This window comes from Sander lucioperca, chromosome 9 (assembly GCF_008315115.2).
Source record: "Sander lucioperca isolate FBNREF2018 chromosome 9, SLUC_FBN_1.2, whole genome shotgun sequence".
Lineage (NCBI taxonomy): Eukaryota > Metazoa > Chordata > Actinopteri > Perciformes > Percidae > Sander > Sander lucioperca.
The window spans coordinates 11,654,009-11,669,062 of record NC_050181.1 but is presented as its reverse complement, the minus strand read 5'-3'; the positions used below and the strand labels follow the sequence as shown (position 1 = coordinate 11,669,062).

The 15,054-nt window shown below is 41.0% G+C and overlaps 1 protein-coding gene across 10 annotated transcripts in view; it reads left to right on the top strand.

The window, feature by feature from the left end:
- kmt2cb (lysine (K)-specific methyltransferase 2Cb) overlaps positions 1-15,054 on the top strand; it is a 70,878-nt gene that overhangs the window by 30,649 nt on the left and 25,175 nt on the right. For 8 of the 10 annotated variants that reach the window (XM_031294236.2, XM_031294233.2, XM_031294234.2 and 5 more), the window contains 15 exons: positions 1,571-1,651; positions 3,129-3,856; positions 5,327-5,449; positions 6,734-6,850; positions 7,182-7,286; positions 8,646-8,750; positions 8,867-9,048; positions 9,482-9,646; positions 9,762-9,868; positions 10,107-10,178; positions 10,316-10,528; positions 12,643-12,762; positions 13,054-13,179; positions 13,294-13,424; positions 14,555-14,747. In XM_031294236.2, the coding sequence (XP_031150096.2) occupies positions 1,571-1,651; positions 3,129-3,856; positions 5,327-5,449; positions 6,734-6,850; positions 7,182-7,286; positions 8,646-8,750; positions 8,867-9,048; positions 9,482-9,646; positions 9,762-9,868; positions 10,107-10,178; positions 10,316-10,528; positions 12,643-12,762; positions 13,054-13,179; positions 13,294-13,424; positions 14,555-14,747 (2,568 nt within the window). The remainder of the gene's footprint in view (positions 1-1,570; positions 1,652-3,128; positions 3,857-5,326; positions 5,450-6,733; positions 6,851-7,181; positions 7,287-8,645; positions 8,751-8,866; positions 9,049-9,481; positions 9,647-9,761; positions 9,869-10,106; positions 10,179-10,315; positions 10,529-12,642; positions 12,763-13,053; positions 13,180-13,293; positions 13,425-14,554; positions 14,748-15,054) is intronic. The other 2 variants (XM_036005643.1, XM_031294235.2) reach the window with 2 other exon arrangements.

Sequence of the window (15,054 nt, the reverse complement as noted above, 5' to 3'; positions counted from 1 at the left end):
TTTAAAGACGTGATTTGTGTATTGATGTAAGAGAAGCTTTAGGAGGTTTATGTTCAGCACCTCAAAATGAGACAGATTTGACCAGTTTTTTTTTTTTCTTCAATACACATTTCATAATGCTCTCTACTCTCTGGGATTTTGGGTTGACGCCTATTAGACTAATGTTTAAAATTTTACTTTCTTTTTTTGCAGTGTATTTGATATCTCTGCCCCAAATAAGAGTAGGAAATGTAATTGAAATTTACTTAAATATTTGTGGATTTCTTTTACTTACTTTTTAACTTTGTTATGTGAGATAATGACTATGCTGCCAACCATGTGCACATGTAATGTAATTAAAGTCCTTAACCAGAGCTGTTGATCACCTGCCAGGATTCTCCACCACTCATGGTTTAACAGCAGGCTTACTGTGACTCAACTGACAGATGCTGTTAGATCCATTCCTTGACTGCAAGTTAGACCTGACTTATGGCCTCTGCTGCATACAAAGCCGTGTATTTATCTTAACCATCACCTTATTCACTGTAGGAGATATAGGAAGCAGGGTGTTAATATGAATGAGAATGTGTGTTCAGCTTGGTCAATAGTTGAAGGCTGGAGATGGTTGGAGGCCCATCTCCTAATTGACTTTCTGGCATCGGCACCGGATGAGCACCTGCAAGCTGCACAGTCATGAGCCCAGAGCACACAGACCCTGGGATGTTGGTTGTCATGGTTACTCCCTTCCCTGGCAGAGATGCTTAGCAGGTGCATGTGTGTGTCAGGATCAGTGTGACATGGGAACTTGTGGATTGAAATAGTGGGTGCCTCGTTAAGACTAGGCTATCTGTACGGTCAGAGGCTGTCTGGCAGAATATTGGCTCGATGTGTGGATGCCTGATAGCCAGGAATGACTAGTTCTATTCATACCAGACTAGTCAAATGCATTGATGTTTAAATACAAAATCAAATGGAGAGTCAGGATAGGAGACACTACAAAACCAAATGGAGAGAGAGGGTAGAAGACACTAGATTAATACTAAAATAGTGTATGAAGCATATAAAGGCTTGCCATGTTGTCTTTATATGCATTGTGACTGCTTACTTGAAAGCCACTCCTTTTCAGTAACAGTCCGTCAAATCCTTTTTAAGGCTCATGCAACATGACATAATGTTAAATCCACATATAATGTATATTGAACCATAAAGAATTCCCTTTTCCATTTGTTGGCTGAAGAGATAATTGGTGATCTGCAACACAAGGTTTTAGTGGTTCAGTGGTTTTTCTAAAGGGAGAAGACTTTCATCAACTTGGGGATTCCCATTATTGTATAGTCGTGTTGGTTTTACCATTTAGATTTGAAATAATGGGCGGATAGTATTGATGCAAGCAGAAATGTCTCTTTCTCTCAATCAGTTTGACTGCCGGGTATCCAAGCCCAATATTTTCCCATGGTCCATTTTCTTTATTCCCTTACCACTTTATATTTAATGTGTTCATAATCTCTCCAGACTATTAGTTCTCTCTATTAATGAACAAATATCCATTTCTTTCTATAAAATATTTTATAATCAATCTTCTCTCTTTTAGAAGTCTCAGTGGATGCAGATGTTGTAGAGAAACAGGTTACTGAACCTTCTGTCAAGAAAATCCTAGCAGAATTCAAATTAGGTTTGTACACTATCTAATCTGCATTGTGGAACTTCATATTGATTTGCATTATTGCAACCGTGATTGTTGTGGTAAAGTTTGTGTTGGTGTGAATAAACTGTGAGCTAGGGGTGCACAATATATCGACTCAATATCGTTATCGCGATATCACGTTGCGCGATATTATACCGAAAGTCTCGCGATAATTACGCGATATTTTGTTTGCGTTGCATCCCGCCCGACATGTACCCAAAGAGTATAGAAGCAACAAGAGGAGAAACTCAATAGAACGTTGTGTTACATTCAGTCCAAGATGGCGAAGCTGCAGTTCCATTGAGTTTCTCCTCTTGTTACGTCTATACTCTTTGATGCACCTCTCCAAAAATACACATCACTTGGTAGCGTTGTATTTCCCCCGACTCATTTCCTGGTTCTCCTTCTCCATAAACAACATGAAATCAAGGAGAGGGTTAACTTTGCCTAGCCTACCCCTGGTTGCTTGGCAACAGTAAACAGAAATTCTCCGGTGCTACCTTAAACCACGTCTTAAAAGTTACTTCAGAGGTATTGTTAAGTCACAAGAACGATGTTTTTGGATTTAAAAGTATTTATTTCTCGATAAAAGTAACACAATATATGAGATTAAATGCCAAACATATCAGATATATACATAAATACGATGTCCTGAAGCGTTGTCCGCCATCTTGAATTATTTTCTTCGACTTGAGCCACTGACATACGTCACGCTGCCCTCACGCTGCCTTCACTCTGATTGGGAAACGGCCACTCCCATTGAAAATGAATGGTAGCTGTCTCTTGTAGCTAATGTGACTGTAGGGTAATGCCTCCTCCTCGGTAGCTTGGAAATACTTTGGTTTTAAGCCAACAGATGTGCATTGCATTGTTTTTCATACTGTAGTCGTGTATATACAACCAGTACAACATGTCCTGTTCTATAGACATGCTCTTTATTTATTTATTTTATACTGTCCAAGCAGTAAAACATGTCCTGTTCTGTAGACACATGTTGGACCAGTCCAATATGACTGTCAGTTGAAATAAACCTTGTGTTGTAAGAAAACTTGTTTTATTTGTTATAAATCTATTTTGATGCGTTTTCCCATAACTTTGGTAATTTTACATATATTTAAAAATATCGAAATTAATATCGATATCGCAATATTCATTATCGATATCGCAATATCAAATTTTTTTCAATATCGTGCACCCCTACTGTGAGCATAACAACTGTTAAAATGCTGTGTAAACATTGTTTACAGGTATATTAGACAAGGCCCCTGACATGGAGTCTCCCCACCACATCCACGTCATTTACATAAATCGCTTTTACATACTATTTCTTTAGTAATGTTGATTACTTGAAACATTATCATAACATTGTATTGGTTTACACTTTTATTTTTCTTCATGTGTTAATGTGCATGATGTAAAGCTATCCAAATATGTTCTTCTCACCACTGTGTATTTCCTCCTACAGAAACAAAACCAGCAGCAAGAGCCCAGCTTACAACTACAGAGAGTCCTGCGTGTTCAGCGACTCCCAGCCAGGAGTCTGAGTTTTTTCCAGCCCAGTTTTCTATGGAGGCACTACAGACACAGGATACCACATTACAAATCAAACCAGCAAAGACGGAGGCCTGCCCCGAGCAGGGCATGGCCAACCCCAGCACAAAGGATTTTAAGGCCATCATCTCAACCACCAAAGAACCAAGTACTGCATCAGTACCTTTCACGGACCAACCAATGGAAGTCTCACTACCCCAGCCTTTGAGTATGGATGTAGTCAGGGCTTCATTCTTGGAAACTGCTCCAGAAGAACTTAACAATGAGAGGATGGAGGGTATTTTTCACAGGAACCTGGCAGAGACCATTAAGCCCTCAGCCTCTAGTACATCAGAGGACATGTACACTACACAAGAGAGCAAGCCCAATCTGTCAATTCCCAGCCTACCTTCAGAGGAGAAACCACTCAAGACATCTGTGGAAAGGTTGGCAGAAATGGTTTCCTCTCCTTCCCACTCCTCCCCTCTGGGCAGAGGGACATCTCCCAGAGAACTATCCCAGACCCAGATCCTACCTTCACTGGGTGACTACAGCTGTGTAATACCCACCACCACCCTTATACCACTCACCCCTAAGATTGGCATGGGAAAGCCAGCCATCACCAAGAGGAAATTTTCTCCTGGGAGGCCACGAGTAAAACAGGTAGGAAACTGACTATCATGTCACAGAAGACCACTGATTGGTTTCTGGCTCATTCTGTCTTACTCACTGCCCCAGCCCAAGTAATATACCCCTGGAGTCTAGGCTAATATATGGTGCTCATACTTTATATACTCCTAAATGACCTGTGTGTAAGTGTCCTGTGGGCTATGCTCTATGAAGGTAGATTAGGTTTTTTGGTGGGTTGGTTGAAGAGACTTATATGGTTTAGGATATGTTCTTCAGTAATGTTTTCAAATGTTTTCTCAGTCAAGTTATACCTTGCAGGACATCATGCAAGCATAGAGGAGGACAGCGTGGCGAGTGATGCTTTTTCTCAACTCATTGTGCCCTTTCACATGTTTTTGCACCACATGAGCAGTTAGTCACAGTGTTTAAGCCAAGCTCAGTTGAAGTATTAATTATTGCCAGTGGGAATTATGTTTTTTTTTTTTTTTTTATGGCTAAAACACCTTTTCCTGAGAGTCCTCACCTTATTCCACCTCAGTTGCATTTTCATCCGTCACTGTTCATTTTTACATTAAAAACATGTGCCACTGTATTTTCCCATTTAGGAAGCATTCATCATGTCACAAATTTCCGTGACCATTACCATGTCCTACATGTAATATCTCCCTATTACACCATCAACTGCAGTGGGTCACTAGTGACTGAAAAAGCGTTTAATCTTCTAATATTAGTGTCCCAGTGTCATTAAAACAAATAAATTATAATAGAAATGTAGACTCTCGTAGACAAATAATAATGGGAGTTGAATCACACCCTTGGCTATAATATATTATGAATGATGCTGGTGAGGGTAGATTCATTTAGTTAGCAAAATGTGTTTTTCCCCCCAGATATATCCCATCTCTTAAATAAACATTATATGGCTCAAACTAATTTGTTACACAAGGCCTGGGGAGATCTATTCCAGAAATTTGAAAGTTGCTCCTCTTTAGTCCAATGTGCTTTTTGTCTGATGTGCTCATGTGCTGCTGTGCTGACGCAATTCCCCTTGTTTTGTCAACATGCCAAACATACACGGTTGTCATGACGAGAGGTTGCAGGGCTTCTTTCCTGCTGTATGATGCCCTGGCAAATTATGCTGTGTAAAACGCAACTAACACAATTGTGCTCCACAGTTTTGCATTTTCAAAGAGTCTATTAGAAATATTCCTCTTAAACTCATATGCATGAGAACTCTTAAGGATTGGCTTTAACACAGACTGTAACCTAATAACTTCTCCTGTTAATATTTTGGCACATCAGATGCTTTCTAATACTGTAGCTCTGCATAGATGGATGTGTATTGGGTAGTTCCCAATAGGCCACATTAGAAGCTCACTACATCTCTCTAACATCTTTCTTTATATGTTTTGTTTCTTTGCTGGCTTTGTTTTTAAGTTGCTGCATTTTGTCGCCCTCCTCCCTCCCTCTCTCTCACTCTCTCACCCGCCCCCCTTACCTTAGGGTGCATGGAGCCCCCATAGCAGTGTGAGCTCCCCCTTGTCCTGGTCGCCAGACCAGACAGAGGGGTGGGACGTCCCAAAGACCAGGCAGTCCTCTGGCAGCCCCGGCTGGAGCATCAGAGTGGTAAATACTGTGGCTCACCAGAGACAGCAGGGCAGCAGCTGCCCTCTGTTAGCCCTCTGTTTACCCTAGTGACGCACACTCCCCGAGTGTTCCTCAATGTCACTGTGATTTATATCGTAGCCTACTCTAACAATTACCACCACCTTACAGTGAGAAGAGGAGATTCATAGACCAATGGCTGAGCTAATTACTTTATGAAGTGGAACTAAAAGATACGGTTTTATTGAAAATGGGTTTTGCTGGCTTTGCTGTTGAATTGAGAGATCAAGGGTATGGTGTAATAAGACCTTCCACAGTCTAAATATTTGGCTAATCATTTTTAGTAATGTATGAATCTGTCCCGTTTCCTCTTTGTCAGCCACGCTTGGCTGTGTTCTCTTCTTATTCAGAGACCTGTTCAAGTAGTTATTTATATATTTTTTCTTCTTTGATTTTGACTTTGTCAAAAGTCTGTGGCAGTTGGCTGCCATGGTGACAGTTGTTACTCTTTGCAAGGCTGGGTGAGGGTTAATTTGTGCACTGTGGCAGGGGTCTGGTCCAGGTTAAACACCGTTGAACAGTGTGTCTGTCAGAAAGCACAGTGCGTGGGAGGGGCCTCGGTTTGGGATTGGTGTCAAATGTGGGGTGACTGGGAAAGGATTTTGGGGGCAGGAGCTGGAAGATTCAGACTTAAGTTTGACAGTCATGATAAGACAGAGGTCTCCTGTCAGAAATGTGCCAAAGGCACAGTGGATCTTGCATTGCTAGAACAACAGCTCAGAGGCCTTTTCTCAACTCTCTCACTTGCTGGCTGTCTGGCAGAAATTGTGGTGTACCTCTCAGATAACAGTAATTAATCACATTGATTATTTTTCTTCTTGAGCATTTGGATGATGTTCAAATGCTAAAGATTTTTTTATATACTGTGTGTGTGTGTGTGTGTATGTATATATATATATATATATATATATATATATATATATATATATATATACATTAAAATTTCTGATGTACTCCTTTTAAAATGAACAGGTCTTACATATAAATACTTGAATTTATTAAGTAAATCACCTATCATGCAGAACTGGATGAACAGTGATGTTCCTGTTGTGCAGTCACAAATATTTGTCTGTGCACTGAGCAAACTATGACTTAATGATTCAGTGTGCGCAAGAAAAACAAGCTTTTACAAACGATTTTCAGTTGGGGAAGTGGTTATTGTCACTGTGTTCCCGTACAATATGTCTATATTGACTCTTTAGGTGCCGTACTACACATTTTCAGATTTTTGTCTTTTCTCCATAGGGTCGAGGCTCAGGCTTCCCTGGGAGGAGGAGGCCCAGAGGGGCTGGTCTGTCAGGTAGAGCTGGACGTGGCAGGGCCAGAGGCAAGAATGGAGTTATTCCCGGCATGAACCCTGGGGTATGTGCTGTCAGCTGGGTAACATCGTGACATCTCTGGCAAATGTTGCACTATTTAAAAAGCAGTGTTTGTTTTCCCTCCAGCTGAAGACAGGGATGATATATTGTAAGCAGCATTAATGTTACAGATGGAGTTAACCATTTGCTAGTTGCCTTTTATTGTAAAGACTGCCCCAAATGATGACTCAGCAGTTGTGAATAATATATAGTAATAGCGGATAGTAACTATTCTTCTCATAACTGTGAATCTTGATAGTGGAAAATGATGATACTGCCTATGTCATCACACTATGTTATGTTGTTTATTTTGTATATTTTTCCCTGATATGCAGGTCACCACAATAGAAACACCATACCCAGTCAAGGAGGAGGAAGAGAATGCCATGCATAACACAGTGGTCATATTCTCCAGCAATGACAGTTTCACACTAAAACAGGTTTTTGTTTTTAATACTTGAGTTGCTGATGTATTCATTTTGAATCCTCATCCATGAATTTCTCCATTCACTTAAGATGGCCTGAAATTAAATCTGTGCTTAAAGACCTCTCCCACTGGAGATCATTAATTCTTGTAGAGATACTGCCAAATGCCTGCAGGAAATGCAGTTGATTATGTAAAGCAGGATCATATTCAAATTTTATTGTTTCTCACTTTCTGTCTTCGATATTCCTGTATTCAATTTAATTCTGTAAAGAATACCTGACTGGCAGCTAGAGCTGGGCGATATGGAGAAAATCAATTATCACGATATTTTTGACCAAATACCTCGATATCGATACCGCAACGATATTGTACTGTTGACTATTGGTGCTTTCACTAAATATTTAAACAATGAGATTTTTGATAAATAATCATTAATAATGTGGATATAATGACTAAGTGGGAAAAGGCAAATAATAGAACAGTTACAACAGTCTGGTAAGTTCAGAAAATGACATCACTTTACTGTAATGCAGCCTTTTAAACCAGGAAAAGACAACACTTAAGCCATATTACGATATTACGATATCTAAAATCTAAGACGATATCTAGTCTCATATCACGATGTCGATATAATAGATATATTGCCCAGCTCTACTGGCAGCTACCGTCCAACATCCATCAACGTTTTAGAGACAGCAGTAACTATAAAGTTAGCAGTGTGGGAGAGTAATTCAGATGTTAAAATCCTTTAGTGTTAGATAACTATTCATATAAAATGACTAAGCAATTAAACAATACAGATGAGGTGCTGCTTATCAAGGCACCAACCCCTGAATGGCTCAAGTGAAACCGATCAGCGCTTAAAAGACTGTTCTGTCTAGCTCTCAGCTGTGAATGCAGGCTGAAATGGGCTCACTCAATCATTCTGGTTAAAAAAGGTCTTTAAAGGCCAATGTTTCCAACAATGTATTCCTATTACATTGCTTTTCAGTATGTTTTTTGCACAACTCTATTAGAGGATAGAGGACAAGTGCAAGTTCTTATTGACAGTGCTGCTTTAGGGTGAAGAAAGCATTTTCATTCATTCATTCAACATACTGATAATGACTTACAGCTTAAATGACTTAAATTACTTACAGCGGCAGTGACGTTGAATGAATATGCAGAATATATTGATAACTATGTGATTGGGTGGTGAAAAGCACTGAAACTGACACTAGCGGACTAGTTTCTTTATTTTGTCTTTTAAACAAGGAAGTTATATTAACTGGGTAAATAGGAATTACAAAAATGGGACTCTAGCTTTTGAATTTCAGCGTCTGAACTGAACTGCCTTAGAGAAATGGTGTAATGATGTCTTATTTCCTTTTAGGACATGTGTGTGGTGTGTGGGAGTTTTGGCCTTGGTGCAGAGGGCCGTCTTTTGGCCTGTGCTCAATGTGGCCAGTGCTACCATCCATTCTGTGTTGGCATTAAGGTACATTTACTATTGAGCTTGTACACTGCATAAACATTATACTACAAGTACATAGCAGAAATACCATCTTATCATACACTGGCCTACATATGAATGTCTCATCGTTGCTTTCACAGATCACCAAGGTGGTGCTGAGTAAAGGCTGGCGTTGTCTAGAGTGCACAGTGTGCGAGGCCTGTGGCCAGGCCACAGATCCTGGCCGCTTGCTACTGTGTGATGACTGTGACATTAGCTATCACACCTACTGCCTGGACCCTCCACTGCAGAACGTGCCCAAGGACAGCTGGAAGTGCAAATGGTGAGTGATGTGATCGTCTCAGCCAAATTAGCTTCAAACAGGCATCATTTAAATTACAATTGAATTTGTGTTAAGTTTAGTAGCATGAAGCATGTAAAGCATGAAAGAATTGTACATATTAAACACTCTGTTTAATATAAACAACTGTTTGTTGTTATAGTAAGCAGTTCAGGCCATATCAATAAATATAAGTACATCTGCACTGTCTTTCAACTATACAAAGCCATGTAAAGGGAATGTCTTAAATATTTCAGTGGAGATAATTTAAGATTCTAAAAATTACAAATGAAAAGCAAAAAATGTCATATTTGCAGCACGTTGACAGTGAAGTGAGTAGGAAGGGTTTTTGCTTTACAGTTAATCTACATCTGCGTTATTCTCTTTGAGGTAACCTGGGTAGAATGACCTCTGTCGTCCCTGCTGTCTCCTGCAGGTGTGTGTCCTGTACCCAGTGTGGTGCCACTACCCCAGGCCTAAGGTGTGAGTGGCAGAATAATTATACCCAGTGTGCCCCTTGTGCCAGCCTTGCAACATGCCCCATCTGCCTGTTGGACTACAGTGAAGGCACCATAATTGTGCAGTGCCGGCAATGTGACAGGTATGCAGTGTTTCTACAATACCTCAGCTCAGGAGAACTTTTTTTAACTAGTCTTTTTTTTTTTTTTTTTTTTAACATAGTTGGTTCTTATCTTAACCTTCTCTTCTATCCACAGATGGTTCCATGCGTCTTGTCAGGGTCTCCATTCAGACGAAGACGTCGAAAAAGTTGTAGACAGTAGCTTCGACTGCACAATGTGCCGAGCTTTCAAAGCCACTAAAGGTGAGAGCATAGTATTCTGGATTAATGAAAATAGTCTTGACGGTGGTCCAGAGGGATCGAAACGTTAGTTTCTTCAATAAATGGCGATGCTGTAGCAAGAGCAGAGTGCAGGAATTTTCTTTTTTGAAGCATAGTATTCCTCTTTGTGTGTGTCTGCTGTAAGTGAATAGACTCAACTATTGACATCCTCCCGTTTCTGCTGTTTGTTTTCCATGGCTTTTGTCTTATGCTGCTGCAGTTGTGACCAAGGCCAGAGACGCCATTGAGCCTGTACTTATGACGCAGATTGTCACAAAGGCTAAAGAAATGGGTAAGTTCAGAGCTTCAAAATCGATGGGATTACAAATGGCAACATAAAGAAAATGTTTCTCTCTACAAGATGGTCATTTGACTTTAGTTTATACAGTACATGCTCATTCTAGCCATGTTTGTTTTTGGTCTTTTCAGATCTGTCGAGGACCTACACCCAGGATGGTGTTTGTTTGACAGAGTCAGGGCTTTGCCAGCTCCAGAGCTTGTCTGCTACAGCGTCACGGCGCAGGAAACCCAAGCCGAAGCTAAAGCTGAAGATCATTAACCAGAACAGTGTGGCAGTGCTTCAGGCTCCCGTAGACCCCCTCTCAGAGCACTCTCGTGATGAAGACATAGAGGACAACAGAGGTACTTCTCTCACAAGCTTCTTCTTTCATCTCAGACTGCTAACTAGAGGCCTTCAGTACAATAGTGTGGCTTTTTTTGTTTGTGTCGTGTTTTGCTGGAGCGCAGCAAGGTGAGGACAGCCCTATAAACACGAAAGTCTCTCACTGACTGAGTGAGTGATGAAGTTACACCATTGGTCAGTCGAGTGTTGGTGTTTCGTGTTTCCACTGGTAACGTCTTTGACTCCACGATCAATTATCACTTCATTAATACATAGGTGGTGGTTGTTGTTTCTGCAAATCCTATATTTGTAGGGGGTTGACACAGTTCGACGTACATGTTATAAGAGTAGCATAGCTGCTTTTAGGAATAGCTGCGAAGTGTGTGCGTAGTGAGTGTGTGGTCGAGAGAGAGAGAGAGAGAGTGGCGGTGCATGCGCTCAGAGCAGACAGCTGTTGGCGATCGGAACAGAAGAAATTAGCAGTAAAGTTGTCAAACGGTAGTAAATGTACAGTGGTTTCAGTTCCTCAAGACCCAAGTTAAGTAAAGAAAATCTCCACTGTACCTCCCTACCACAGTCTAGAAGCTGAAGCGGGAAAGTTATCTTGCTATGTTTCAACATTTGAGGCTGTGTGCATGTCGCATACCATTGCCTGTCCACTGTGCGTTGGCAAGTAACTGAAATAGAACAATACCACATTAGACGAGTAATCCAGAACCACAAATTGTTGAAAATAGCATGTTTATATAGTTGAATTTATGAAATTAAAGCAGTCCTCAATTATTTGACTCAAACATGGCTTAACAGTCATATCATATGCTACTTTAGTACACTTTAAGAACAAATATTAGTGCGATCTCTCAGAAAATTAACACATGAACATTTAATATCCAGGAATTCACATTATAGACACTGCTGACTGTACTGTACCTGTAACAGTTTGGCCACACTTTGAACATACACAGCCCAGCCATATACCAGGTCTCCACCTAGTCTTGTTTTCTCCCAGTTTGACTTTTAATGCTTTTCAAACCTTATACAGCTGTACAGTTAACACTTAGAATTACTAAAGCTGATCCAATTCTGCAATGTTTGAGAGTTAGCTCTGCATTAACAGAATGTAGCCTGCATCACAGATTCCTTTTAATGTGCCCCATCAATATTTTTCTGTATTTTCCTGTTGTGTTGCTTTGTTTAATAACTGTAGAGATTGAAGTCTGGAAGTGTTATGGTGTAGCCTGGTTGACACCAGACCCTTCTCAGTTGTAACTGAGAGTGGGTCTGGGGAAGGTTCATTGACAGTTCATTTCCAAAGGGGCGTCACCAACGGATGCCGCTCAAATGCCTCTGGGCGCATTGGATAGTCCAACCAATCAGACCAACGATCCTGGTGACGCTGCGCTTCGGTAGCCATCATGTTGAATGTAAACAAAAAGCTGCTCGCCGTCGCTGAGCTATCGTCGTTGCGTAAAGCCCGCCTCAGCGGTTGTGATTGGTGCCTCGATTTTGGGGACATTGGAAATGGGTTTGAATGGGCTCTTCGCCAGACTGACTTGCAGAGCAAATCTCAAATTTGCCGGAAGTTCGTCAGGGTTTACCCAGGCTAGTTATGGTGGGAAGTTTTGGACAAGATATATAGACTGATATACACAGCATGGACGAATACTGATGAGATTTGCTCACTGCAGCATGTTTGCTGATATTTTCTGTCAGCGTAAATATTATTTGTTGAAACTATTAAAAGCTAGTCGCTCTTATTTTGCTGTGCTTCACGACTACAGTTCAATGTTTCATAAAATGCTTCATATAATCAATACCAATTAATTGGTACGATCCAGATGATCGGCTCGGGATACCCCTTATTAATAGTAATACAATTAGTTTACCCATTATTTAAACATATGCAATTATTTCTCTAGTCAGTGTTTAAAAAACATAACTGGCCATTAAAAAAGAAAAGAAAATGAAGGTCCTTAGTAATGGAACTGGGGAACTTAACTTCAATCAGGCTAATGTCCTGCCACTGAGTGCAGTTCAGATAGAATTGACCCTGGTGGCTGTGTTGAGGGGCCCGGCTGGGGTGTTCTCTGCCGCAGGGCTGTCACTCATCATCAGTGCTCTCTCCCTCTTGCAGAGGTGGAGCTCCTAGATTGTGAGGCGAAGTCTGACTCGAGTCTGGAGCGAGAGCCAGCAGAAGACGACTCCAAGGGGGCCGACGGCGGCAAGAAGAGGAAAAGGAAACCGTACCGGCCGGGTAGGGCACCTGATTGAAGGAGACAGCTCCTCTGAAGCGTAAAATGGTGCAGTACATGCCCGACGTTGTAGCTGTAGCAAAGCACTGCCATCTCAGGGCCTCTGATGTACACAGGGCTCTATCTAGTGTTTCTGAGCCTTCATGCTGAACACACTGGACAATTAATAGAACCATCCATACAATCAAAGTCAATATATCTCAAATCACCTCCATGATTGTAATGAAAATTGTTTTTTGTGAGTATATCTGGATTGATTAATTGCTAATAAATGAATAACCTCTCCTTTCAAGGCATTGGTGGGTTCATGGTCCGCCAGAGGAGTCGTCCAGGTCAAGGTCCAGGCAAAGCCAAACGAGCCATCTGCAGAAAGGATTCCACTGGCTCTGTGTCAGAGAATCCCTTTGGAAAAGATGAGGGTCTGTACACCTTTACTTTCTACACACATCTGTATTATAATAGATTTTCCTCTGAACTGTCAATTTATGTTTGTATGTGATTTATGTGTGTCACTATTCTCTTTTTTTTTGTAGGATGGACAGAGGCTCTGCCTGACACCCCTGTGGATGAGATGCCCCCTGGACCAGAGGTCCCAGAAAAAATAAAGAAACGCTACCGAAAGAAGAAAACAAAACTGGAGGAAGCTTTTCCTGCCTACCTGCAGGTCTGTCACCTTTGATAGCACACTCTTACTTCTAATACTGTGTACAAACATAATGGGCATATAATATGACATTTAATATCAGTGTATAACCACTATATAACCATAAAGAGTAAACCACTATACAACCATTGTTGGGGTATTGTAATGCTGATCAATGTGTAGAAAAAAGTAACTAAGTAAAGTATCTAGAAATAACTGGCTTCAATAATAATCAACTTTTTATTCATTTTATTCAGCTCATTTAGCCAACACATATACCATATTTTAACCATTTCATATTCTAAAAGGCACCTTTCATGAGAGAAAATATTGCGTTAGTTAAAACATCTAATTTCATCAGTTGATTGCAAATCTATTTTTGTTTTATTGTTATGCAAGCCTCCTGTTCATATGCACAGATTGTCTGGTCTTGTCATGCCATATCTTCATAAAATACCTTTTATCTCACCCTTGGGAAGGTTGGGAATCCAAAGTACATTGCCTGGAAACCACTTACAGAACCCTTCTGTGAGCTTTTTTGAAAGAGGAACAGCCTAAAGGAACTCACTGTAGAAGATACTCGTCTCTGATCGTGCTTTTCAAATGGCTCCTGTCTGTGTTGTAAATTGACATACAAAAGCTTAACCGGAGATGGCTCCCTGTCTCTAGCCAGTATCTCGGTGTCACCTTTTGTTGGCCAAAACATAGATGTGTGATGTGCATTAAGACACCGGCAGCTGTCAGTGCTGCTTTATCCCACCACAGTCGGGGGATGTTTAATCCCACCTAAAGGTCCAACACAGTGAAGCACATTTCATTAATTATTGAAATAACAACACGTTGGGCTTTGAATGTCCTGGTGCAGCAGGGAGCTGCAGTTACATGTTTTTTAGGATAGTAGATGACTTGTGGGTATAAGTGGTTGGGGGGTGGTAGGTGCTGACAAGAGTGAGGTCAGCAGCAACATGACTGTTAGTTTCAGAGCGGGTAGTTTCAGAGATCTGTTTCACTTCGGTCAGTTCTCATGGGCCTTCATTGTGTGCTGAATAATGCGACATGGTGATGTGTTTCCCAAGAAAGGTAAGCTGACGGTCCTTGAAGAAAAGTGTCAACACAGAGATTTGACCAGTGCTTTGTGTTGTCATGTTCAGGAGGCATTCTTTGGAAAGGACCTACTGGACAAAAGCAAGCAGAGCAGGCAGCAGGTGGTCGAATCAGGCTTACTGGAAGAAGGGCAAAGCCAAGTGGAGAGGAAGCACCCCACCACCAGCTTCCTGGACCCTTCATCAGACCCTCTGCTCAGCGCCTCAGCAACATCTCTTCCCACCAGACCAGCAGCAGCACGTACGTATACACATTACTTTAGTTTTCCAGGACAAGGGATGTAAGGATTCCTTGATTCAAAGCGTTGGACTAAATATTAGATTTGACCAAATAACTGCGGCTTAAATTTGAACTGGAAAGGAATCACTGCAGGTATTGGAATTCAGTGGAACACATGTTCAAACCACATTTCACCCATTCATACAAAACAAAGTCAAAGTGTCAAAGGTTAATCTCTGCTCATTAGTGTTCACATACTCATTTGTGTAGCTACAGCTCTATTCACTTTACTGCTACGCCAAAGAATTACATAGAATTCCAAATATAC